This window comes from Triturus cristatus, chromosome 12, assembly GCF_964204655.1.
Source record: "Triturus cristatus chromosome 12, aTriCri1.1, whole genome shotgun sequence".
Lineage (NCBI taxonomy): Eukaryota > Metazoa > Chordata > Amphibia > Caudata > Salamandridae > Triturus > Triturus cristatus.
In genome coordinates, this window is record NC_140595.1 from 799492152 (window position 1) to 799519797 (window position 27646).

A 27646-nucleotide genomic window follows, 5' to 3' on the forward strand; every position below is an offset into this window, starting at 1 on the left:
GGCAAAGTGAGCAAGGGACTCACGTCTGAGCATACCCTGCCAACTTATGGCGAACAAAGCGGTACAAAAGGGGCTGGTGATGGACGGAGCATCAGAACCAATCAAACACTCACACCCAGTCAACAGATCTGGGTTTGATCCATCACCATTCTTTAGCCCACTCTGCCACCCCAGTTCAAACATGGCCATATGCAAATCAGTCTGACCCTGTGCCGCATGGGAACAGTCCAGCCCGAACTGCCAAGCCATGCCCTCCCTGGAACGGAAACAAGCTTCCTAGGACCGGTTTCTGGCATTTCAGCCGTCTTCAGCCAGGCTTGCTTGAATCCAGTGGCAAAGTGAGCAAGGGACTCACGTCTGAGCATACCCTGCCAACTTATGGCGAACAAAGCGGTACAAAAGGGGGTGGTGATGGACGGAGCATCAGAACCAATCAAACACTCACACCCAGTCAACAGATCTGGGTTTGATCCATCACCATTCTTTAACCCACTCTGCCACCCCAGTTCAAACATGGCCATATGCAAATCAGTCTGACCCTGTGCCGCATGGGAACAGTCCAGCCCGAACTGCCAAGCCATGCCCTCCCTGGAACGGAAACAAGCTTCCTAGGACCGGTTTCTGGCATTTCAGCCGTCTTCAGCCAGGCTTGCTTGAATCCAGTGGCAAAGTGAGCAAGGGACTCACGTCTGAGCATACCCTGCCAACTTATGGCGAACAAAGCGGTACAAAAGGGGGTGGTGATGGACGGAGCATCTGAACCAATCAAACACTCACACCCAGTCAATAGATCTGGGTTTGATCCATCACCATTCTTTAGCCCACTCTGCCACCCCAGTTCAAACATGGCCATATGCAAATCAGTCTGACCCTGTGCCGCATGGGAACAGTCCAGCCCGAACTGCCAAGCCATGCCCTCCCTGGAACGGAAACAAGCTTCCTAGGACCGGTTTCTGGCATTTCAGCCGTCTTCAGCCAGGCTTGCTTGAATCCAGTGGCAAAGTGAGCAAGGGACTCACGTCTGAGCATCCTCTGTGACTTGTTTCCTAATTGCAGCTAGAACATTGGGGCGTGGACAGGATTCATACCTGTGCTGTAGTGTTTGCATTTTGCATTCTATGGTGTGTCATTGTGCTTTTAGCTCTCTCAGGATGCCTGCCTGCTTGCTAATACAGAGTTCCCTGATAGTGACTTTGAACTCTTCCCAGAGTCTGTCTACACTGTCTACGGAGCCCATACCATCTCAAACATGTGTGGTGATCCCGGATCGGAGCTACTCTCCGAACACCGGACCCAGCAGGGCTGTTGCCCGGGACCACCATGCGAATGGGGCAGGGGTATAAGCAGGGATTTTTATCTCAAGTCGGACTGGTGCATGATCCGATAAGATCTTGGGTATGTGTGTAATGCCATGCACCCAAACACTGATGTCCTGGATTAACCAATAATCAGGTTCGGACCAAGAGCCACTGACGCCGGATGTGATTGTGCCCTCTCGACGCTCTGGGCTTTTAAGTCTCCATAGATCTACCAACCCATGTTCTTCCATACTGGCCCGAATAGCTGTAGTTAATGTCTTACCATGCCAATTCGTTGTGGCCGATCTGTCTAATAAAGGGATTAGATAACGTGTTACGGTCACCTCAACATAGTTTAGTTTTTATCGTAATTTTTTTCCAGAGTAATGTGTAGCACTTTGGGATGTTCGTATTCGAGCTGTACGTGTTAACTAGGGTGATGTGCCCTATAGGTGATGTGACCATATAGCATGCCCTGAATAATCAATCACAAAGCGTCATTAGTTGTCAGAGTATGTTTGCATGTTCATAAATGGAATTCCCTTCTTAATGAGAATTATGATGCCCTGCAGTCTGAGGGGTAGGAAGATGCAACCTTATTCTCTGCATTGTGCGTTAGACGAGTCTCCTGCAAGAGACAGATGTTCATATTGTGGCAGTGTAAGTCAGCTATCCCTTGTTGTGTGTTCAGGGATTGTTTAAGCCCCTGACATACTAGCATAGCATTGATGTATGATCCATAGGTGTGCATGTCATTGTACTCTGTTACTACTTAGTGTCGGATCTTAGATGTCTGTGGTGCGTCAGCTATAATCAGTATAAAGGGGTTTGCAACAATGCTGGAGTTCAACACACAATATTTTTTCGCTTCCCACCGTCCTCCAGCATCAGCATCCCAATCATGCCAACATCATTTCCTTTGCCCCAAAAGAACATAGTAAAAGGATACAATGAATTTTCAACATTCAATTCCCCAACATCAGTCATTGATCGGGGTATTTCTGTGGAAGGTCACCATAGTCCTGATCGCTACCTCCGATCTTGCATCTTGCAGAGGTGACCAGGGAGCAGAAAGGGCAATCTGGGTATGTCATCTTAGCAATGGTTTCAGCTGGGGATGTCAGAAGATCCAGCCCTGAAGTGAGTATTTTACCGCAGTGTCAGCCATTTATGGTGTTCTGTTTCAGCGTCCCAGTGCAATATCCAAGAGCATGGTTATCTAGTAGTTGCTATCAGTCAGGGTTCTTCTTCATCCTTCATCATTTGTGAAGTCCCCCATGTTGTCTTGCTGCTTAGAGAGTATTTTTAGATATGTTTATGCTGTCTTGGGATTTGTGAATATCTTCTGTTGGCCATGCTGATCTATGCAGAGGCATGCTGGGTATAGTATGGCATAGGAAATTCCTGCTTTTTGTAGAAGACTCTTAAAAGGGAGGAATTCTCTACGTGCCGCTTGTATCACCACTGTGTAGTCAGAGAAGAAAGCAATATTGTTCCTTTGGTAGTTGAGGTATTTCTTTTGCCTAGCTAGTCTGAGCACCCTATTTCAATTTCTAAAAATCAGGAGCTTTGCTATAATGCGGCATGGAGGCGCCCCTGGCGACGTCCGCGCCATCAGAGATCAATGAGCTTGCTCCACCACTAGCAGATTGGAGAGGTTCTCAGCCCCAAATAGAGATGTCAGCCTTCTTTCTACATACTGCTTGATCCTGCCGGTGTTTGTTGATTCCAGAATCTCCATGATGCGCAGGTTATTATGGCACACACGTGCTTCAAGATCTTCCTTTTTGACTTGGAACACTGCCTGTACTTTTTCAATACTTAAGAATTTAGGCCTGTAGCATTGTTGTTAGGTCTTTCTCATTTAAAGCCTAAGTCTTAAGTGGTGGGCTTACGTTATCATCCATGGTGCCATCCTACGGAGGTCTCTCTTGCCTCACACAGGAGGCGGGACTGGTTGCGGTTAGTCTTCCCCATATATGGTTCCGGTGTGGGAGAGATGCAGGATAAAAGGTGACAAATGAGCCAATGGTTGGCAGGCACAATGTCCACCAGATATATTCAATTTGTCGACAGCGGGAAAAGCATCTACTTTTTTAGCAATTCTTATGTGTGTATGCTGTAGTGTTTTGTGGGCCGTATGCAGTTAATATACAATGCTCATTTGGGTGGCGCCCTGCAGTCTGGCTAGTGCGAGGGCCAGTCAATGTCTCATGTGTCCTCCAACATGACTGTTCCTGGGGGCAGTAGTCGCCCAACACTGCTCGGCTGACACCATACCCATCGACTTCACTGCAGGAGCAGCCCGTATCACAGGCAGTAAAGTCCAATCTCAAGGCCCGTCTATACTGTGTGCCTGCTAGTGGGAATAACACCTGGCTCACGGCACACAACCCACCCAGACTAAGCCACCTCATTATTCCTTCCTCTTCTCCTCTCGGATTCGGATAGTCTGCCGGCCTCGAAGGCTGAGTGGCAACACAGGCACATCTCCTCGGAGGCCAACCAACCAAGAGCCCCGTGCCTGCAGACCCTGATCAGCAGCCAACGCCGTGAAACCCCGGGGAGCAGGGACCTAAAGCCAAAATTCATTTAAATTCCTTTAGATCTCAACAAAAGCAGACACTTAGATTCATGCCTGCATCTACACATTATATTATCCTTCTGTTTGGCTGCATTCAGCCAGATTACAGCATATTTGTCATAGAGTTTTGGCCGGCCATCAGAGCGGCACTGAAGTGTGGCCATATTGCCGTGGGCTCTGTAGAGTCCCCAGCTTGTCCCAACTCTTGCATATGGGCCTGAAGCCATGTGCGGCAGAGTCCGGCCTTTTAGATCAGCTTACCGTTAACACCTATAGATGATTGTTGCTGGAAATGCTGCAAAGTTCGTCTCAGGTCACAGTACCACTCACAGGCACACAGGTTCATGAACTGTGTACTGCATTGACCAGGATGCAAAGGGGCAAACTATGCTGGGATGTGAGGCAATGTGCTCCCAACCTCCTTTCTACATTAAGAACAGCACTGCTGCACATTTTGAATTACATGAATCACATGCTTGATAAACACTGCACCAATCTTCCTACCCTGTACCAATTTGTTAGCATATAGAATTTTTATTTACTCAAACTGCGTGTTCTTGAGACTGCGTTGTGTTCAAAGCACTTTATTTATTGCACCATGCACTTTATTATTTTCAGCCAGTAATATTTTTAAGTACCCTTACTGCATGTGATTTGTAGTGTGCTTTGCTTGCTGCATTTTAATCTTTGTAATTGTTGTTTTAAATTGCAACTCTTTATTGAGCTGTCTTTAATTCTTATTGTTGCACTTTTCATATATTTTAATGAACTAAAGCATAATAAATATATTTACACTGCCTCAGGAGTTACTGAAGGGACAGCCAGATTAGCTTCTACACAGAACTTTCCAGTTAGTATGTGAACCATATGCAACTGGATGGGTAGCAATTGTCTTGAACATATATCTAAAATCATGAGGCACTGATAGTAAATATAAGGTATAATTTCTGGACTAATGGCATACATACTCAGATGGGGGTTCTCCCCTCGCCACCAAATAACTAGATGTCTGGGATTGAAACTGATGAAAAACTCTATATGGTAACCCATATAACCTCTCCAACCCCTACCTTTCTTCCGCATGAGACTACAGTGGAAAATTAGGTCTTTCTTGAATGAAAGTGGGAAGGGACGGGCTGTTTCCATATGTACATTTATACAGACATGTAGGCACTCTAGTTATAGTTAGGAATCCCAGCGATAAAAATTACTTGGATTTTTGACTTTTAATGACGTTGCACCCCTTTGATGAATCTCCATGAAACTTTGCAGACCTATTGTTTTTTCTACATTGATGGCTGATGCAATGTTTCACGGTTATTGATCAAGGGGGTGCAAAGAAAAAATCGGGGGTCCCAAAACGCGATTTTCCAACAATGCATTTTTCATAGCCTTTGTATTTGCGCGTAGCGCCCAAGAGACCAGTCGAATTTTCAAGATATTTGCAGGATTATAGATTATGGTGTACGGATGCTCCTTTTTGACACTAGAGGTAGGGAGGGTAGGTAATTTTAAAACTATGAGGCATTTAAACTTAGTGGTATGTGAGGCTGCAAAAATACCGTGTGCACGGTACTGGCTGATGGAAAGGCAGTATATGATTGGGTAATACCTTTACAAAAGTAAATGCAAAAAGAACAGATGGTGAATGGAATGCTGAGCGAATCAAACATTCACATCCTGTCATTGATCTGGGTTCCATTTATCATTTTTTTGCACGCCACGCCGTTCCAGTTTAGAACTATCAAATGCAAATCAGTCTTGACCCTGCTCCCCATGGGAACAGTCCAGCCCGAATTGCCAGGCCAGGTCCTCCCTGGACCAGGAACAAGCATCCTGGGACCGGTTTCAGGGTATCACCCCTCATTAGCCAGGCTACATTGAATCTGGTAGAGTAGCAAGCAAGGGACTCACGCCTGGGCATACCCTTCTCACTTAGGGCAGCAAAGGCAAAAAGAACAGATGATGGACAGAATGCTGAACAAATCAAACATTCGCCCCCAGTCACAGAGCTAGGTTAAATTAATTGTTTTTTTGCACACCAAACCATTCCAGTTTAGACCCAGCCATATGCAAATCAGTCTTATCCCTGCTCCCCATGGAAACAGTCCAGCCCAAACTGCCAGGCCAGGTCCTTCCTGGACCAGAAACAAGCATCCTTGGACGGGGTTCGGGGTATCATTCCTCATCAGCAAGGCTAGCTTGAAACTGGTGGCATAGCGAGCATGGGACACATGTCTGGGCATAACCTTCCTACTTAGGCCAACAAAATCAAAACGAACAAATGATGGATGGAATGCTGAACAAATTAAACATTCACCCCCAGTCACAGATCTGGGATAGTCCCATTGTTTTTGGTACGATACGCCATTCCAGTTTAGACCCAGCCATATGCAAATCAGTCTTGACCCTGCTCCCCATGGAAACAGTCCAGCCTGAACCGCCAGGCCAGGTCCTTCCTGGACCAGAAACAAGCATCCTGGTACCGGGTCCAGGGTATCACTCCTCATCAGCAAGGCTAGCTTGAAACTGGAGGCGTAGCGAGCATGGGACACACGTCTGGGTATACACTTCCCTCTCCATGCCACTCCACCCAACAGCTTTCTGTGCCACTCCACTCTACAATATAGCACTCCACTCTATGCTACTCCACGGTATGCCACTCCACTCAATGCCACTCCACTCAACACCACTCCACTCTACACCACTCCACTCTAAGCCACTCTATGCCACTTCACTGTACGGTATTACACTCTGCGCCACTCCACTGTATGCCATTACACTGTACGCCATTCTACGCTAATCCACTAGATTCTACGCGACTTCACTATATGCCACTCAACTTTACGCCACTCTATGCCACTTTACTCTACGCCATTCCAATCACTCTATGCCACTTCTCTCTACACAACTCTATTGTATGATATGCCACTGTACACAATTACACTCGACGATATTCAACTCTATGCCACTTGACTCTACACCCTAGTATGGAACTCCACTCTATGCAACTCCACTATACACTACTGCACTGTACGTTATTCCACTCTATGCCACTCTTCTCTATGCTATTACAATCTACGCCACTTGGCTCTTACCACTCTACTCTGTGCCATTACACTGTACGCCACTTCACTACACTCAACTCAACTGTACAACCCCCTCCCCCACTTTACAGTATTCCAATTTACGGCACATAACTCTATGCCACTCTTCTATTCTAAACGATTCCACAATATGCCACACCACTCTGCTTCACTGTACGACACTACACTGTACGACAGTGTACTCTATAACACTCCAACTAACCACACTACACTCAGCGAAACTATGATTTGAAACACTTTTTATTAGAAAATAAAAACTATTGAAATTCAATGAAAGAAACAAAGGTTGACGATCCCATCCCAGGGCCAAATACAATTAAATAGGAGAGGAGGGCATACAGCCCCCCTCTCTAAGCCTTAGAAAGCCACAGCCATATCTCTCCAGGGCCAAATACAATAAAAAACAGGAGGGGGCTCCACTCGTCCCCTTCCCCAAGCCTTTTGGGCACCCTGGGACCCTATCACCCGAGGCAACAATGTAAGGGGAGGGGGCCCTGCAGGCTCCCTTCCTGAACCTTACTAGCCCCTGGGATCCCATCCCTGGGGTCATACTAATAAAAAAGGGGAGTGTGACCCCCCTCCTGAGACGCATTAGCCCCTGGGCACTCCAGCACCCAGGGCTTTATATTTTTAAAAGTCAGGGGCACATGTGGCCCCCTCCTTGGGCCTCATTAGGCCCTGGGGACCCTATCCCCTAGGACCACATTTTTTTAAAGGGCAGGGGGCCGCGTGGACTCTCTCCCCCAGCCTCATTAGGCCTTGGTGATCCCATACACCAGGGCATTAGGTACTTTAAAGGAGAAGGGGGCCCATGTGGCCCCTCCCAAAGCCTCATTAGGCCCTGGGGACCCCATCCCCCAGAACCTTAAGTATTTTATAGGGTAGAGGGGCCATGTGGCCCCTTTCCACGAGCCTTATTAGGCCCTGAGGACCCCATCCCCAGGGCCTTTTTTTTAGTTTAAGGGGAGGGGGCTATGTGGTCTCTGCTCCCTGAGCCTTATTAGGCACTGGGGACTCCATCGGCCAGGGCCTTTTTTTTAAATTAAAGGTAGGGGAGGCATGTGTTCCCCCTAACTAAGTCTTATGAGGCCCTGGGGACCCTATCCCTAGGTTGTTTCTCTTTTTAAGGGGAGAAGGGCTGCAGGGCCTCTCTCCTGAGTCTCATTAGGCCTTGGAGATATCATTCCCCAGGGGCTAACGCATTTTAATGGGAGAGGGGGCCCAGAAGGCTCCCCTCCCCAAGCCTCATTAGGTCCTAGGGACACCATCCCCCAGGGCCTCATATATATATATATATATAATCAACTGACGGTCACCAGTAGGTAGTTTAGTTGGGCTTAGTGTCTATAGGAAAAGCTTTTTTTTGGCCAATACCTTGGCGCCGTTTGACGAATCTTCCCGAAATTTTCAAAGCTAGTATGACAGTCGGTTTAGCTCATGTTTTGAAAGTTTTGGGGTGATTTGCCAAGTGAGGGCAGAGAAGAAGGGGGGTTCCAAAACGTATTTTCCCCAAGCAATTTTCCATAGGGATATTAGATACGACTACAACCCAAACAGCTGGACGGAATGACACCAAATTTGGCAGAAAGGTAGCTTCTGGTGCAGAAAGTGAGCTTTTTATGAATTTATGTAAATATGTTCAGTAATTTTTGAGATATTAATAAAATAATTTTTAATATACAAAAAAAATCCAAATTTGTATATATAGGGACGCAAATGCTTTACGAACCCTCCCAATCTCATGCTGAGATCTGATTGGCTGCCAACACTTCAACCAGGAAGTGTTGGCAGCCATCTTGGTATGTGGCTTCAGACGAGTCCCACAAAAATGTTTTAATAAAAGAAAGGGAGCAGGATAGTAATACTCTGACCCCTTAGCTCTAGTCATGGGGTCCCAGAGGATCCCGACAGGGCCAAAAAGCACTTTAAAAAACAAATTTTCCAGTAAAAATGCAACGGAGCAGTGAATCTGCAGCAATTTTTTTTAAAAAACAAGCACTGTCTCCGCCACTTGAAATACAGCCTCTGGGTGGGCCAGGTCTTCGGGCATTTTTTTTAAAAAGGAGGGGGTGTGCACCTGGCCACCCTCCTGATGCTTATTGAACCCCGGGGACCACCATCACCCCGTTGCTAAAGAAATATTAATTAAGGGGCCGCGTGGACCCCCTGAGCCCTGGGGACCACCACTTTTCCAGGGCTGAATAGCACCCACAAGTCAGTCCGCCACAGTGGGATTGCTCATACCTCGTTGGAGGCCCTGCCCCCTTTCTCAACCACTCTGTGAAGAGGCATTATGACGCACTGCTATTTGTGTGTTAAAGTACCCTTGGCTGCTGAGGGTCATTGGGGGCCAACAACCCCTATTGTTGCCTTTATTGTTGCCACAAGTAAGTCCCTTACAGTGGGATTCCTGAGACCTCCTCAGATGCCCCGCCCCCTTTGTCAACCACTCTGCACAGGGGCCTCCTGGTGCACTACTGGTTGGGGGATGAAGTCCACTTGGCTGCTAAAGGTCATTGGGGGCCAAAAACCCTATTGTTGCCACAAGAAAGTTCCCTACAGCAGGATTGCTCTGACCTCGAATGAGGCCCTGCCCCCTTTCTCAAGCACTCTGCAAAGGGGCCTCCTGGTGCACAACTGGTTGGGGGATGACATCGAAGGGTGAGCATGCAGGTAAAGTCTGTCCACCAGTGGCTCCAAGCAGAGTGTGGAGTGACAACTCTATCAGCAAAGTTAAGTTTCATGCCCACCCCTATCTAAGACACACACCCACTCACAGACCCACTCAGAGACTCATATACCCACTTACAGCCCACTTATACTCTCTCACACCCACTTACAAATCTACTCAGACACTCATACATCCACAAAGACTCATTCACTCACTCACACACTTAGGGTCCAATTATGCGTTTCGGTGGTGCAGGGGCACGCAGTATGTCACTGTGGCACACCCACACCGCCGAAACTTGTTGTCGCCTGCCTGCCAGATTACGACTTCAAAGTGGTCTGGTGAGCGGGCAGCGGTCCCAGGGCGGTACCTCATTCAAAGGCAACAGTGCCATTTAAAAAGGCACCACAGTGGGAACACCTCACATGATTCCTGCACAGCATGGACTCGAAACTCCATGCCATGCATGAACTGTTGAGCATGCAAAAAGGGGGGCATGTGTTATGCCCCTTGTGTTCATACACAACATAGGAGGCACAGGGGGCACTAGAGCCCCCTTTGTTTCCTCTCCTCCAGAGTTTACATAGAGTAAAAACCTCCTTGTAAACCCTGGAGGAGAGGAAACTCGTAAAATGTTTGGTGGGACCGCAGTGATCCTGCCAACCATATTGCGGCCTCCTGACCGCCACGCCACCTCCAGGAAACAGCAAGATCAGTGCTCCCAGGGCGGTCCAACTGCCCAACTCATAATGGGGCGGTCGGTCCAGCAACCAATGCAGTGGTGGCTGGGCCGCTACTAATGCACCCCCTCAAGTCTGGCGGTCCTTAGACCGCCAGACTCATAATTAGTGTCTTAGTGCCAAAGGTTAGTGGTTACAGTTAGGAACTAAAATTAAAAAGACCTTACAAGTTCACTTAAAAAATCAAACGTTACAGGGATGTTATCGTTAGGATATAGAGTTTAAAAAACTTTGAAATTCACAAAAAAAACTAAGATTACAGGGACGTTATAGTTAGGCTCAGATTCACTCGTATAAAACCAGCAAAATTCAGCAGTTATAGTTACCTGAGCTAACTATAAGTTATGCCCCCGCATTACACTTCTTATGACATCACATATTACACCATTCATGACATGGTCAGTGACATCACTGATGACATCACTGATGACATCTCAAATAACATTAGTGATGACATCACTGATGAAATCTCAAATTACATCACTGATAACATCATCCACAGAACCACTCACACGCCCATACAACCTCTCATATGCCCACTCACACACCCATACAACCGCTCACATACCCATTCACAGGCCCACACAAATACTTACACAGCCACACACTAATCCGTAGAGCCACTCACACACCCACTCAGTCACTCATAAATGCTCATCATGCAACCAGTCACTCACACATAAAGCCACTCACACAGCCACACACTCACCCATACAGCTACTGACACACCCAGTTATTAACCTATACAGCCACTCACACACCCACTCACTCACCCAAACAGTCACTCAACAGAGACTCTTACTCACCCATACAACCACTCACACACACACAACCATACAATACATACCCATTCACACATCTATACAACTACTCACACAGCCACTCACTCACCCATACAGCCCATCCCAAAGACACTCACTCTTCCATACAGCCACTCACACACCAACTCACTTAACCAAACACTCACTCAAACAGCCACTCACTCAACGATACAGCCACTTACACACCCAGCCACCCACTCATACAGTCATTCTGGCACCCACTCACTCACCCATACAGTCATTGATACACTCACTCATCCACCCATACAGCCACTCACAAGGCCACTCACTCACCCACCAATACAGCCACTCACACACCCACTCAATAACCTCTACAGTCACTCAGACACCCATTCAGACACGGATGCACACAGTCATACAGCAACTCACATGAACTATATTAAAAAAGGAATCACTCATTAGTAGTACACAAAGTATACTAACTTAACTTTTGTGGTACCTCAGTATATACGTTTAACACGCAAAAACATTTAGACAACACTCACAATCACTGGACGATAGCATCAGTGATGTTATCAGTGATTTCATTTGAGATGTCGTCCGTGAGACCATGTCATGAGTGATGTAATATGTGAGGTCATAAACAGTGCATTGCAGGGGCATACGTTATAGTTATCTCAGGTAACTATAAATTCTGAAATTCACTGGTTTTGTATGAGAGAAACCTGAGCCATACACACAGCCAAACACACACTCAATCGTCCATATAGCCCCTCACAAAAGCACTCACTAACCCATACAGCCACTGACTCACCCACTCACTCATCCATGCAGGCAGTCGCATACCCACTCACGCACCCACACAGATATTCATACGCCCATACAGGTACTCAGACAACCAATCAATCACCCATGCAGCCACTCACGTACCCACTCACCAACCAATACAGCCACTTAGACACCAACTGACAGACTGATACAGACATTCAGACAACCTAATCACTCACCCATACATTTACTGAGACACCTAATCATCAACTTATATAGTCTGTCATGCACCCACTGAATCATCCATACAGGCACTTATACACCCACTGATTCATCAATACACCTTGGTATATATATTTAACACTCCCAAATCTTTTAAAAACACTCAGAGGCACTGGATGATGTCATCAGTGATGTCATTTGAGATGTCATGAGTGATGTAATATGAATATGTGAGGTCATAAGCAGTGCATTGCGGGGGCATGAGCTAGAGTTAGCTCAGTTAACTATAACTGCTGAATTTCTCTGGTTTTGTACAAGTGAAACCCGAGCTTAACTATAACGTCTCTGTAACCTTTGTTTTTGTGTGTGTGGGTATATATATATATATATATATATATATATATATATATATATATATTACCTACTGGCGGTCGCCAGTAGGTAGTTATAGTTAGGACCACGTTTCCATAGGAAAACCTCAACATTCTATTTTAAATAACTTTGGCGCCGGTCGACGAATCCTCGCGAATTTCTCAAAATAGGTGGGGCGCTACGCTCCGCTCCTACCCTGAAAGTCTCGGGGGGATCCGTCAAGCGGGGGCTGAGATAAAAGGGGGGTCCCAAAACGCGTTTTTCCCATGCATTTTTCCATAGGACCTTTAGAACGAGCTACAGCCCGAACGGCTGAACAGAATTACTCAAAATTTGGCAGAGAGGTAGTCCCTAGGTCAAGGAAGTGCCTTTTGTAGGTTTGGTGTAAATCTGTTCAGTAGATTCTGAGAAAATAGCCTTTAAATCAATATATATATCTGAGCCCGCTTACGGTACGCTTACCGTACGCTTACGGTAAGCGTACGGTGGCGTGCGCGAGCGCGATTCTGATTGGCTCTTAGATCTTAGTAAACATTCGAATCGGCCGAAACCAGGAAGCGGCGGCCGCCATTTTCTGTGTTTCACTCTGAAAAAAAAAGAGTGAAAACAAGAAAAGGGGGCAATGAGGAGAGTTACAGACCCCCTTACATTTGTGAGGGGGTCAAAGAAGGACTGTAAAGTACAAAACAAACATTTATTGATTTTTAAAAAAAATCACGGGGTACGCGTACGGTCAGCTTACGGTAAGCGTACGGAAGAAACATGGCGTGCGCGAAGGAGATTCTGATTGGCCCATAGATCTTAGTAAACATTCGAATCGGCCGAAACCAGGAAGCGGCGGCCGCCATTTTGTGTGTTTCACTCAGAAAAAAAACAGAGAAAACAAGGAAAGGGGGCAATGAGGAGAGTTACAGACCCCCTAACATTTGTAAGGGGGTCAAAGAAGGACAGAAAAGTACAAAAAAAACATTTATTGATTTTAAAAAAAATCACGGGGTACGCGTACCGTAAGCTTACGGTAAGCGTACGGTAAAAAAAAAAAAAAAAAAAAAATGAAAAGCAGATTTAAGAGTTTGCTCTTCATATGTCCTCCATGTGCGCACGGTGCGCGAAGCGCATCGTGCGTTCATGGCCCATCTAGCGTAATGTGGGCACGCGGTGCGCGAAGCGCACCGCGTGCTCACTGTGCGCGCACGGTGCGTGAAGCGCACCGTGCGCGCATGGAACGAAATGCGTTAAGTGGGCGCGCACGCCACAAATGGCGTAAAGTAACTTAGCATTTAAAAAACCGTACAAATTCACTGAAAAAACCATAGGTTTCACACATGTTATAGTTAGCTGGACATTTTACTGATAAAAAACCAATGAAATTCCCCCGTTATAGTTACTGTAGGCAACTATAACTCACGCGACCGTAATCCTCTGCTGATGACATATGTGTCTTTATGAAAAAAAAATATTTGTAATATATGTATAGCTAAAATTTAATGGAAGAAGACATGGGCAAATAAGTGTCTAAATACAGTATTAGCATCAGCAGAGGATTGCGGTCGCGTGAGTTATAGTTGCCTACAGTAACTATAACGGGGGAATTTCATTGGTTTTTTATCAGTAAAATGTCCAGCTAACTATAACATGTGTGAAACCTATGGTTTTTTCAGTGAATATATATATATATATATATATATATATATATATATATATATATTCACTGAAAAAACCATAGGTTTCACACATGTTATAGTTAGCTGGAAATTTTACTGATAAAAAACCAATGAAATTCCCCCGTTATAGTTAGTGCAGGCAACTATAACTCACGCGACCGCAATCCTCTGCTGATGCTAATACTGTATTTAGACTCTTATTTGCCCATGTCTTCTTCCATACATTTTTAGCTATACATATATTACAAATATTTTTTTTTCATAAAGACACATATGTCATCAGCAGAAGATTGCGGTCGCGTGAGTTATAGTTGCCTGCACTAACTATAACGGGGGAATTTCATTGGTTTTTTATCAGTAAAATTTCCAGCTAACTATAACATGTGTGAAACCTATGGTTTTTTCAGTGAATTTGCAAGGTTTTTTAAATGCTAATTCCTAACTATAACGTGTGTGAAACCTATGGTTTTTTCAGTGAATTTGTACGGTTTTTTAAATGCTAAGTTACTTTACGCCATTCGTGGCGTGCGCGCCCACTTAACGCAGTTCGTTCCGTGCGCGCACGGTGCGCTTCGCGCACCGTGCGCGCACAGTGAGCACGCACCGCGCGCCCACTTTACGCAGTTAGTGCCGTGCACGCACGGTGGGCACGCGGTGCGATGACAAGGCAAGAAAGCACGTCAACAAATCTGTTTCTGCTTTCGTGACTATGGTATGGGTGCCATTTACCACAACAACTTGCGTTATGACATGCAAGACATTTATAGAGGAGATGGTGTGCACTTCAATGATGAAGGGAACAGAGTCTTCCTCTTGAACCTTAGACTCTGCATCGGTACTTACTTGTAGGTACCACTAAAAAATCATTTCATAAACACAACGGCTCTTTTTAGAGCCCCCTAATATCTAAACACTTAAATCTGATTTTCATTTTTTTTTTTTTTTTTTCTACCGTACGCTTACCGTAAGCTTACCGTACGCGTACCCCGTGATTTTTTTTAAAATCAATAAATGTTTTCTTTGTACTTTACAGTCCTTCTTTGACCCCCTCACAAATGTAAGGGGGTCTGTAACTCTCCTCATTGCCCCCTTTTCTTGTTTTCACTCTTTTTTTTCTGAGTGAAATACACAAAATGGCGGCCGCCGCTTCCTGGTTTCGGCCGATTCGAATGTTTACTAAGATCTAAGAGCCAATCAGAATCGCGCTCGCGCACGCCACCGTACGCTTACGGTAAGCGTACGGTAAGCGTACCGTAAGCGGGCTCAGATATATATATTGATTTAAAGGCTATTTTCTCAGAATCTACTGAACAGATTTACACCAAACCTACAAAAGGCACTTCCTTGACCTAGGGACTACCTCTCTGCCAAATTTCGAGTAATTCTGTTCAGCCGTTCGGGCTGTAGCTCGTTCTAAAGGTCCTATGGAAAAATGCATGGGGAAAACGCGTTTTGGGACCCCCCTTTTATCTCAGCCCCCGCTTGACGGATCCCCCCGAGACTTTCAGGGTAGGAGCGGAGCGTAGCGCCCCACCTATTTTGAGAAATTCGCGAGGATTCATCGACCGGCGCCAAAGTTATTCAAAATAGAATGTTGAGGTTTTCCTATGGAAAAGGGGTCCTAACTATAACTACCTACTGGCGACCGCCAGTAGGTAATATATATATATATATATATATATATATATATATATGTATATATATATATATATAGATGTATATAGATAGATAGATAGATAGATAGATAGATAGATAGATAGATAGATAGATAGATAGATAGATAGATAGATAGATAGATAGATAGATAGATAGATAGATAGATAGATAGATAGATAGATAGATAGATAGATAGATAGATAGATAGATAGATAGAGATATATATATTATCTACTGGTGGTCGGTATTTAAGTGAATATAGCTATATATAGATAGATAGATAAATATAGATAGATATATAGCTATGTATATATATATAATTATATTATATATATCAATCTATCGATATATATATCTATCGATCTATCTATATATCTATATAAATAGATGTATTTATATATATATGAATATATGTCATGTGATCAAGGGCTTACGGGCCCGAAACGCGTCATGGCGGCATTTACTGCGGGAAAAATAAAGTAATTAAGCACAAAGTTGGTGTCCGTTTCCTACTTTGGAAGGTCTAGCAGTGCGATTCTTCCGGATCAGTTGGATTTCGACGATATGAATATATATATATATATTCACTTAAAAAACCATAGGTTTCACACATGTTATAGTTAGCTGGACATTTCACTCGTGAAAAACCATTGAAATTCCCCCGTTATAGTTAGTGCAGGCAACTATAACTCACGCGACCTCAATCCTCTGCTGATGACGTCAGATATTACATCACTGTATTTAGACACTTATTTACCCATGTCTTCTTCCATTAATTTTTAGCTATACATATATTACAAATATTTTTTTTTCAGAAAGACACATATGTCATCAGTGATGTAATATCTGACGTCATCAGCAGAGGATTGAGGTCGCGTGAGTTATAGTTGCCTGCACTAACTATAACGGGGGAATTTCAATGGTTTTTCACGAGTGAAATGTCCAGCTAACTATAACATGTGTGAAACCTATGGTTTTTTAAGTGAATTTGCAAGGTTTTTTAAATGCTAATTCCTAACTATAACGTGTGTGAAACCTATGTTTTTTTCAGTGAATTTGTACGGTTTTTTAAATGCTAAGTTATATATTTGTTTTTTTTAATTTTTCAAGGTTTTTCACCGTGCGCGTACCGGACGTGCACGGTGCACTTCGCGCACCGCGCACCCACGTTACGCAGTTCGCGGAATTTTTCCGTTTCTACCGTACGCGCACTCTACGCGTACTCCGCAATTTTTAGCAAAAATATTAAAGGAAATTTTGACCCTTGGGGGTCCTTCTGGGACCCCCTGACAAAGGCTAGGGGGTCAGGAACTGTCCACCCTGCCCCCTTTTCACGTTCTCCACCTTTGTTTTTCACCCCCTCAGACTGCAAGAGACAAAATGGCGGCCGACACTTCCTGGTTTCGACCGACTCGAATGTTTACTAAGATCTAACAACCAATCAGAATCGCGCTCACGCACGGCAGCGTGCGCGTACGGTAAGTTTTACCGTACGCGCACGGTGCGCGCTTACAGATATATATATGCTTTTAAATGCTATTTTCTCAGGAAATACTGAACAGATTTACACCAGACCTGCAAAAGACACATCCCTGACCTGAGGACTACCTCTCTGCCAAATTTCAAGTAATTCTGTTCAGCCGTTCGGGCTGTAGCTTGGACTAAAGGTCCTATGGAAGAATGCATGGGGAAAACGCGTTTTGGGACCCCCCCTTTTTCTCAGCCCCCGCTTAACGAATCCCCCCGAGACTTTCAGGGAAGGAGCGGAGCGGAGCGCCCCACCTATTTTGAAAATTTCATGAGGATTCGTCAATCGGCGCCAAAGTTATTCCAAATAGAATGTTGCGGATTTCCTATGGAAACACGATCCTAACTATAACTATCTACTGGCGACCGCTAGTAGATAATATATATATATATATATATATTTTTTTTTCTTTCTACCGTACGCGTACAGTAAGCTTACCGTAGGCGCATCACGCGATTTTTAAAAAAAAAATTTAAATGTATTTTTCATACTTTTATGACCTTCTTGGACCCCCTTACAAACGCTAGGGGGTCTGAAACTCTCTTCGTTGCCCCCTTTCCACGTTCTCCTCCTTTGTTTATCAGTGTGAGACACACAAAATGGCGGCCGACACTTCCTGATTTCGACCGATTCGAATGTTTACAGTCATGTAACCACCAATCAGAATTAAACTCGCGCACGGCAGCGTGCGCGTACGGTAAGCTTACCGTACGCGCTCGGAGCGCGCCTATTGATATATATATTGATTTAAATGCTATTTTCTCAGCACATACTGAACAGATTTACACCAGACCTACAAAAGGCACATCCCTGACCTGAGGACTACCTTTCTGCCAAATTTCAAGTAATTCTGTTCAGCCGTTCGGGCTGTAGCTTGGACTAAAGGTCCTATGGAAAAATGCATGGGGAAAACACGTTTTGGGACCCCCCTTTTTCTCAGCCCCCGCTTGACGAATCCCCCCGAGACTTTCAGGGTAGGAGCGGAGCGCTCCACCTATTTTGAAAATTTCGCCAGGATTCGTCAATCTGCGCCAAAGTTATTCAAAATAGAATGTTGCGGATTTCCTATGGAAACACGGTCCTAACTATAACTACCTACTGGCGAGCGCCAGTAGGTAAAATATATATATATATATATATATATATATATATATATATATAATGCAAAAAAGAAGCAGGCGCTCCTGTATAGAGCACCTTCAACACTCTAGATCTGCTTACCTCAAATGTCTGCTTTTCTATTGAAGTCTTTAAGTGTAGGATTAGCATAGTGCCATCCACACCAAGATAGAAAGTGACAAATTATTTTGCCATTTCTACAGCAAAGTCTTAAGCATGGGACTAGCACAGTGCTGTCCATGTCGAGCTGTAAACTGACAAAACCCTTTTACCACTCCAGGCACAGTATTACAGCTTTGAATTGGTAAACCACCAACCAAGCCAACCTGAAATGAATAAAAGCAACCCCTGGCACTTGTTTCGCTCTCATTAGAGCTATTCAGGGAGGTAGAGCTTTGTCCAGACGCAAGGGAGCACTCAGTATAAGTCAAAACAATATCCTTTCAGGCATAGAGTGACGCATAATGTATGCAAAAAAGAAGCAGAGAGCTCTGGGTAGTTATTAAGTTTAGGTGGAAAGTAGCTCCTGTATAGAGCACCCTCAACACCAGCGACACTCTAGATCTGCTCACCTCAAATGTCTGCTTTTTTATCAAAGTCAAGTCAAGTCAAAAGGCAACGTTTACTTAGACCGTTGGTCTTCAAACAGCATAAAAACAACATAAAAACATCTCTCATAAATAGTCTAAAACTCATCACAATTCTATTGTTAATTCCATTGAATAGATACCCTTTATATAATGTAATAAAGGCGTCCCCAAATGCCCATACAATAAATATCATAATAGCATTATTTCATGATGTAAACATTACCAGCACATCCCTACTAAAAACAGAATAAAGTTTAAAAATGATTTCAAAATGTATGTTAATAAATAAATCTAGAAGGGTAAATTTCATACTTTAAATTCACTATAAGTCTAGTTCAATTCATATCTTTGTTCACGAGATCATTTTCCATAAAACAGCTTTTTACAGCCTTCATATATCTACTGATTGCAATAGCAATGTCAAGTTTGGGCATATCGGTAAGAAGCTCTATAGCGTGGGCCTGTGATTCAATGCCGTACTTTAAAAACATAGGCCACAGGAATAATTTCCGCTGGGCTAGCACTGGCATACAATCAACTAATATATGCGGAATATCACATTTTGTTCCTAGCATGCATTTACAATTGCCACCGGACTGCATCATTACTGCTCTTATTTTGTCAGTTATTCTCCAAGGGTTGATGCCAATTCCTAATCTTAAAATTTCGCACCTGAGCCAATAATTAGGTAAGGTATCAAGGTACGGGTACCAGGCATCGTCCTGCCAGGTCATACTCATAAATTGTACCGATTTTTTCTTGCTCTATCCAAGTCTTCAAGCATAGGATTAGCACAGTGCCATCCACACCGAGATAGAAAGGGACAAAGTCTTTTGCCATTCCCTACATCAGAGTCTTTAAGCATAGGACTAGCCCAGTGCCATCCACGCTGAGATAGAAAGGGACAAAGACTTTTGCCATTCCCTACATCAGAGTCTTTAAGCATAGGACTAGCACAGTGCCATCCACGCCGAGATAGAAAGGGACAAAGTCTTTTGCCATTCCCTACATCAGAGTCTTTAAGCATAGGACTAGCACAGTGCCATCCACGCTGAGATAGAAAGGGACAAAGACTTTTGCCATTCCCTACATCAGAGTCTTTAAGCATAGGACTAGCACAGTGCCATCCACGCCGAGATAGAAAGGGACAAAGTCTTTTGCCATTCCCTACATCAGAGTCTTTAAGCATAGGACTAGCACAGTGCCATCCACGCTGAGATAGAAAGGGACAAAGACTTTTGCCATTCCCTACATCAGAGTCTTTAAGCATAGGACTAGCACCGTGCTGTCCATACCGAGCTGCAAAATGACAAAAGCCTTTTACCATTCCAGGCACAGTATTACAGCTGACACCACAGAGGGCAGGAGGAAAGAGGCAGGGGCACACACACAGGCAATTAAAGGTAGGGGGAGGTGGGCAGTGGCAGCACGTTGACAACGCATGGCAGGGGAGAGAGGCAGTGGAAGCACAACAGACTGCAGAGGGAAGGTGGGGGGCAAGGGCATTCACAGTGGAAAAGGAGGGCAGGGGCAGCAAGCTGACAAATGATTCTAGGCAGCAGGGGCAGTGGCAGCACAACAGACCACAGAGCGCATGATGGCAGAGCAGGGACATGCACACACACAATTTACTGCGAGGAGGAGGGGACAGGACAGCAAGATGACTGGGGGTAGCAGGGGCAGTGGCAACACAATAACCCACAGAGGACAGAAGGAAGAAGGCAGGGGTAAACACATGGACAAAGGAGGGCAGAGGGAGGAGGCAGGAGCAGCAAGTTGACCAGGGAGGGCAGGTAGCAGGGGCAGTGGCAGCACAACGGATCATAGAGGGCAGGGGGGAGGGTCAGGTGCAGCAAGCTGTCCAGCAAGGGCAGGCAGCAGGGGCAATGGCAGTACAACAGACTATTGAGGGTGGAAGAGAGGGGGAAGGGACGCTCACATAGTCAGCAGAGGGAGGGGAAAGGGGGTCAGGAGCAGCAAGTTGACCATGCGGGGCAGACAGGAGTGACAGTGAAAGCGCAACAGACGGTGGAGGGCAGGAGGAGGTGTGTAGGGGCACACACACCCGCAATATAGGGTAGAGGCAGGGGGACATAGGCAGCTGGCGGAACAGAGAGGGCAGTGGCAGCACAATGGATGAGGAGAGCAGAATGGAGGGTCAGGGCCAAGCACTCGGACAGCGTTAGGGCCACTACTAGCAAAACAGACGGCGGAGGGCAGGAGGCAAGGTCAGGTGCACGCACATGAACATTATGAATATAATGATATACATTCACTGCATGTATGTATGTTTCGATATTAGCATACTACTTGTATGTATATATGTATGTGTTGGTACTAGCAGCACACTCTATGTATGTAAGTTTGAATGCATTGGTTAGTATACCTCACCGATGTATGTTTGTATGTATGTATGTATTGCTATTAGTACACGGCATGTGTATGTTTGCATTTATGTACTGACACGAGTATAAATAATGTACGTTTAAATGTGTGTGTTTGCATGCATTTACTCATATTAGTTTACTACATGTATGTATATATGTATGTATGATAGTATGTATGTATGCTAGCACTGAACGGTGCACGTGGTCCCGAAGTTATCACTCCAGTTCGTTTACGAGGCGCAGCTCATACATGAGGCGCTTCTCGTGCTTAAAAGGCGCTGCTGGAGAGGGCGGTGCGAGGGGAGCTGGGTGACACCATCCTGGGTTGTAGGGGGGGGGGTAGCGGAGGAGGATGGGTGGGTGGGCGGATGGAAACCCTGTCGTTTTGTGGTGTAAGTATGTCCCATTGCCGTCCTCCCTTACCTCAACACCCATACTGAGTCAGTAGAGCCGGAGACACTTTTAGACACTGGCGAAAATAGTGTATGTAGGTGAATACATTCTAAGCCATCCTTGAGCACACGTGATGCGTAAACTAATGGCTGTATGCACGCGCGCACTCTGGCAGAACGCACACGTTCCAGTGCCCAGGATGCAATAATCTCATGTGGAGACACATGTTCCCACGGCCGCTTCCAGCCACAGAAAGGTGGCAATGACTCGCCAGGGTCGGGTACTCACGTTTCAGGACGCCCAGCAGCCGCTTGCCCACTCTCCGGCCCAGGCCCTCTCTCTCCTTGCCGTAGTAGCTGAAGTCCCCCTCCGTCATCTCGCTCTCGGCCTTGCTCTCCAGGCGCCGGTCCCTGGTCATGGGCTCCACCGGGGCCATCTCCTGCTCCTTGGGCTCCTTCTTATCGCGCCGGAAGAGTCCCATGGCAGCGCAGCGGAGGGCGTGCAGCGCCGAGGAGGGCGTGCAGCGCCGGGGAGGGCGTGCAGCGCTATCTGCAGACCGAGGTAGCCTCTGACCCTTCACCTTCCAGGTGTGCAGTGCTGGGGATGGTGTCTGCAGAGGGAGCTTGTCCCTGACCCTTGGCCTTCCAGGGGGTGCACTGCCTACGTGGCAGCGCTGAGGCTGGCGTGCTGGGGAGGCTACCTCTGACTCGCTCTCAGGGGTCGCTGGGGACGGTGGACAGCGCAGGAGCGGGCCTGTCCCTTCAGCGTCCAGGGGGCAGCTCTGCCCAGGTTGCCTCGCTGGGGCTGGCGTGCTGGGGAGGCTACCTCTGACTCGCTCTCAGGGGTCGCTGGGGACGGTGGACAGCGCAGGAGCGGGCCTGTCCCTTCAGCTTCCAGGGGGCAGCTCTGCCCAGGTTGCCGCGCTGAGGCTGGTGTGCTGGGAAGGCTACCTCTGACTCGCTCTCAGGGGGTGCTCTGCCCAGGTGTGCAGCGCTGGGGACGGTGGACAGCGCAGGAGCGGGCCTGTCCCTTCAGCTTCCAGGGGGCAGCTCTGCCCAGGTTGCCTCGCTGAGGCTGGTGTGCTGAGGAGTCTACCGCTGACCTTTCCACCTTCTAGATGCCTACTCTGTCCTCACCCCAGAGCATGTGTGCAGGGCGATACCCCTCCGTGGCGCGTTCACCTGCCAGAGGCCGGCTGTGCCCTGTTTATACCCACCCCCGGGGGCGGCTGGATCCGTCCGGTCCACCCCTTCCCAGGAAGAGGCCCATGATTGCATTTCGAGGCACAGGTTTGTTTCAGCGAGGTGTTTACAGAACAAGCTTTGTGACACAGTGTTATCAGTGCAACAACACTACCTGTCCCGAGCAGGCGCGAGGAGGGAGGAGAGGGGGCCAAGAAGAAAGGAAGGAGGAGAGAGAAAGGGGAGGGGGCAGGAGCATGAGAAAGGGAGAGATAAGGAGGAGAGAAAGAGGAAATGATTCGGGAATGGGGTGGGGGTCAAGGGATAAGATGAAGGAAATCATAAGCGAGTGGGCGGCTCCAGGACAGGTTCAAAGAGGCAAAACCAGTGCTTTAAATGGGCCGGTGCTGTGCGGTACGGAGTACCGGCACTTTTTTTTTTGAGAGAGTACCGGCCTTTCTCAAGAGAATTGTCATTCTTTTTATTGGAGTGTTAGAAACAAGCAGGGACTCTGATACAGAGTACCTGCGCTTCTTTTTTGCCATTTCAAGCACTGCGGGAAACTAAGGTAGATCACTTCGGTGAGAAAGCTCAGTGGGTCCGATTCGAGTTGCGGATATGTGGACGTGACTGCCAGCCGCAGGTTCCAATCCTGGCGGGGCTGGTCTCGCCTCTCACTTCCGAGAAACGGGCACGGTTCGGTTGGTTACAAACAGTAGTACCAAAAACAACTCTGCGTGCCTTGGTTTAGGCTTATTATCTGTTAGGCAAAAGGAGGCCTGAACCCCAGCTCCAAAGCCAGCATGTATTACAGGAGAGCTTCCAGATGAGCACACAGCCTGCAAAGACGCTGAACCAAGCAACAAAGAGGTCAGCGACCCTCAACATCAAACCCAAAGCTCTAAAGAGACGTGAACCTGCTAAAGACGGCTTAAGGTGGCCTTACCAGTGCTTGCTGGAGGACAGAGGTCGGGCGGGACAGAAACAGCGCCACGAATGAACCACTGCAGTTCCAGCTCCTTTCCAGGGCGACGAATGGCCGTGCTGTGATCCAGCGCCAGGCCTCTGCAGAGACCACCCAGCGGTCTATCGCTGCAGCCTTCAAAGACCCCCGAATTTAGCCAGGCGCCTTTCGGGATGTCCTGGGGAGAGTGTAGAAAGCTGCGAAGGACATTAAACATCAGATATGTATTTTAGAGCTGTTCTATTTACTGCCTTGGTTATTTTCCTGTCGTCACTTCTCGCAGTCCAGTCTCTTCAGTGGTCGCGTGGTTGTGTTTCCTGCACTGCTATCATGTCTAGAGTTTCTTCGTCGGGGGCCCAGCTGTGCCACCATACAGTAAAGTGGTGTAGGTATCACAGCAGCTTGGTAAACAAATCTTCAAGTAGATATGACAGACAACCAGTAGGTTCACAGCAGAGGTTTATTGAAAGCACCTCATCCATAAGCAGCTGGTCAGCAACTGCCAGATGAGACACATAACTAATTACATTCCAAGTTCTATGTTCCATAGAACTTTCAGAGCATGGATAAAATGAAGGAAGACACCACACATCTCCCTTCCGATAATGAAGTGTACAGAAACACCAGGGAACAATATACAAAGAAAAGAGAACATTATAATTTCATGAAACTGAGAAAGGTGCTAGTTAACATAGTCTTTAAGATAAGATGGCATAGTGGTCTTTCGTACACTAGGTCTAAGGTCCGGACGAGTCAACTTATTAGTCAATAGATCTCTCCTTACCATCCATTTCCAATTTGGGATGAGATTTGCGAAATAACCCCACGACTCAAATTCTAAATTCTTCCATCCTCCAATTTGACAGCATTTAAAAAACATTTGTTACATGAATGGGTTTTGTGTATTTGGACCAGGACTTAGCACCTATAGGAGCCTTCAGACGCACCAAATCACCTACACTTTTAGCAACCTGCTTTACCCTTTTTCTTTCATCAAAATGTTTTTTATTCTTAAACTGTAATCTTTCTTCTCTTAGCCTCCAAGCACCAACACTATTATCTTTGATCCCTTTACCCCAAGCCATCCAACCTGCACACAATTTGGTGTTGGGAGTCCTTCCTTTAAAAGGAGACTTTCGAGTAGAAATGCGAGGTATAAAGCGATGTGCCAGATACATTTTTGTGACTCCTCTTTCTAATTTAGGAAATTCACTCTGGACAGTTCAGTGTTCTCTTTTATCACTCTATTGAATCTTTCAACACATCCCATTGGCCTCGGGATGATAAATTGCACACCTTTTGTGTTGAATGCCACGTCAGTAAGAAATCATTCATCTGCTTGGAACATAATTGGGGTCCATTATCTGACAAAAGCGTTCTTGGAAAACCTTCCCTTTTGAAAACGTCCTGCAAAAAGGAAATTACACAAGCAGAAGTAACATCAGGCACACAGGAAACCTCCACCCATCTAGAGTATAGATCATTCAAAACTATCAAATAAGGAGTAGCATGTTCACCAGTAAGTGGCCCAACTATATCTATGGTGATATCCTCCCAGGGACTATTTGGTAAACTTCGACAAACCATGGGCATGGTCCGAGGGGTACGAATGTTATCACTGAGCTTACATTGCATGCACTCCCTAATCTCACGCTCTATCTTCAAATCCATACCAGGCCACCAGAAACTAGCTCTCAACTTCTCCTTGGTTTTCACTATACCCAAGTGTCCCTGATGTGCTTCTTCCATAAGTTTTTTCTTTAAAAATGAAGAAGGCGTCAACTTTGTGCTTCTTAACAGAATTCCATTGTCGACAGCCAATTGATCAGCAATCCTTCGCCAAGTTTTAGACAAGGACTTATCAAACACATCTTTCGATTGTATCATGTTTATACATTTCATCAACTCACAATCTTTTTGCATCTCTTCTTTCCACTCATCCTCATTTATAATGCCTGAGGTTATTTCACAGACACTGACTTCATCCTCCAGGACATCTTCCATTATCTGTTCTTCTTCCACATCACATACCAAGCGGGACAGGCAATCAGCAGTTAAATTGTCAACAACTGGCAGGTGTTCAACCTCAAAATTAAAATCCTGTAGGCCAATTACCCAAAACCTTATCCTTGAGGGAATTAAATCCAGACCTTTCTTGGAAAAGATTTATTTGAGTGGTTTGTGATCAGAACATACTTTAAAATAAGTTCCCAAAATAAAATTACGAAACTTATTCGAAGCCCAGTAAATAGCTAACGCCTCTTTTTCAATTACAGAATAATTTAACTCTGCTCCACGTAAACTTCTTGATGCACAAGCAATGAGATGTTCCTTACCATCCCTAGTGTGTTTTAAAATTGCACCTGAAACCCTTAGAGCTGACATCTATCACCACTGTAGTTTCCATCCCTGGAATATAGGCCTGCAATTTAGGAGCATCTTTCAAGTTCCCTTTTATCTCTAAGAATTCATCCTGACATTCTTGCGACCATATAAACTCTTTGTTCATACCAAGAAGCTGCCTCAAGTTATTGGATTTGCTTGCCAAATTATTTATGAATTTGCCATAATACTCAACCACTCCCAAGAATACAACTTTCTCTTTTTTTTTCGGTGAAGCTAATTTGAGAATTGTTTCCACTAATTCCTTCTTTGGAATAACACCTGTGGATGTGATATGATGTCCCAAATAGTTTACTTCTTGAACCCAAAACTTACATTTCTCAAATTTCAAAGTGAGGCCAGCTTTTTCAAGTTTCTCCAGAACTTGTCTCTCTCTGATATCATGTTCTTGCTGAGTTGAACCAAATATTAATAAGTCATCTTGGTAGCATTTTACCCCTTTCACTCCTTTTAAAATAGAAGACATCACCCTCTGAAAGACTGAGGCTGCAGACACTAGACCAAATGGCATTCTCTTATACTTGAACGCACCCATGGGAGTGATAAATGCCATCAGGTCTTGCGAGTTCTGAGTTAGCTCTATCTGGTGATATGCTTGCGTAAGGTCTAGAGCAGGGGTCGATCGCGAGCTACCGGTAGCTCGCCGACTCCCTGGGAGTAGCTCACGCCGCCATTTATTTATTAAGGCCTCACTCGGAGCTCTGGCATCTATTTATTATCCATTCCTTCTCTTTGAAGGCCTTTTATGAGTGCTTGCCCGCCATCACCCAAACTAGCAGCTCAGATTGGCTGAAACAGAGCTTAGCTGGAGCGGGGTGGGCAGAAGAACATGACTTTATTCCAGAACTCCGGAACAGGCTGGAACTGCACCACCTGCTATTTCCAGGCTGTCACCGCACTTTATATTCTGCACGACATGAGCGCAGATAATCAGGACGAAACGCCTGACAGCTGTAATGCCGCTGGCGCAAGCACTATTGCCCTACTGCCCTTTCCGAGAACTGCAGCAACTGCCTTTCGATCCTGCACGGAGCGGAGCACAGTAGCAGATTGGTAAGCGAGCCCCAGTAGCTGAATAGTAAGTTAATGCAGATCAGTGCATTTTAGACCCTTTGGTTTGAACGTGCGTGGCTGTACATGCAATACACCCTCTGCCAAAAAAAAAAGAAATCGGAGTAAATCGCTGCCTAGTTTGAATGATTGTACAATACCTAATC

General features: G+C 45.8%; 1 protein-coding gene across 2 annotated transcripts in view; it reads right to left on the bottom strand.

The window, feature by feature from the left end:
- Positions 1-23060, bottom strand: part of LOC146782882 (chloride channel protein ClC-Kb-like) — a 260608-nt gene extending 237548 nt beyond the window's left edge. For both annotated transcript variants that reach the window (XM_085637370.1, XM_085637369.1), the window contains exon 1: positions 22170-23060. In XM_085637370.1, coding sequence (XP_085493496.1) covers positions 22170-22362 — 193 coding nt within the window. In that variant the 5' untranslated portion in view covers positions 22363-23060. The remainder of the gene's footprint in view (positions 1-22169) is intronic.
- Between the last annotated feature and the right edge of the window lie 4586 nt (positions 23061-27646).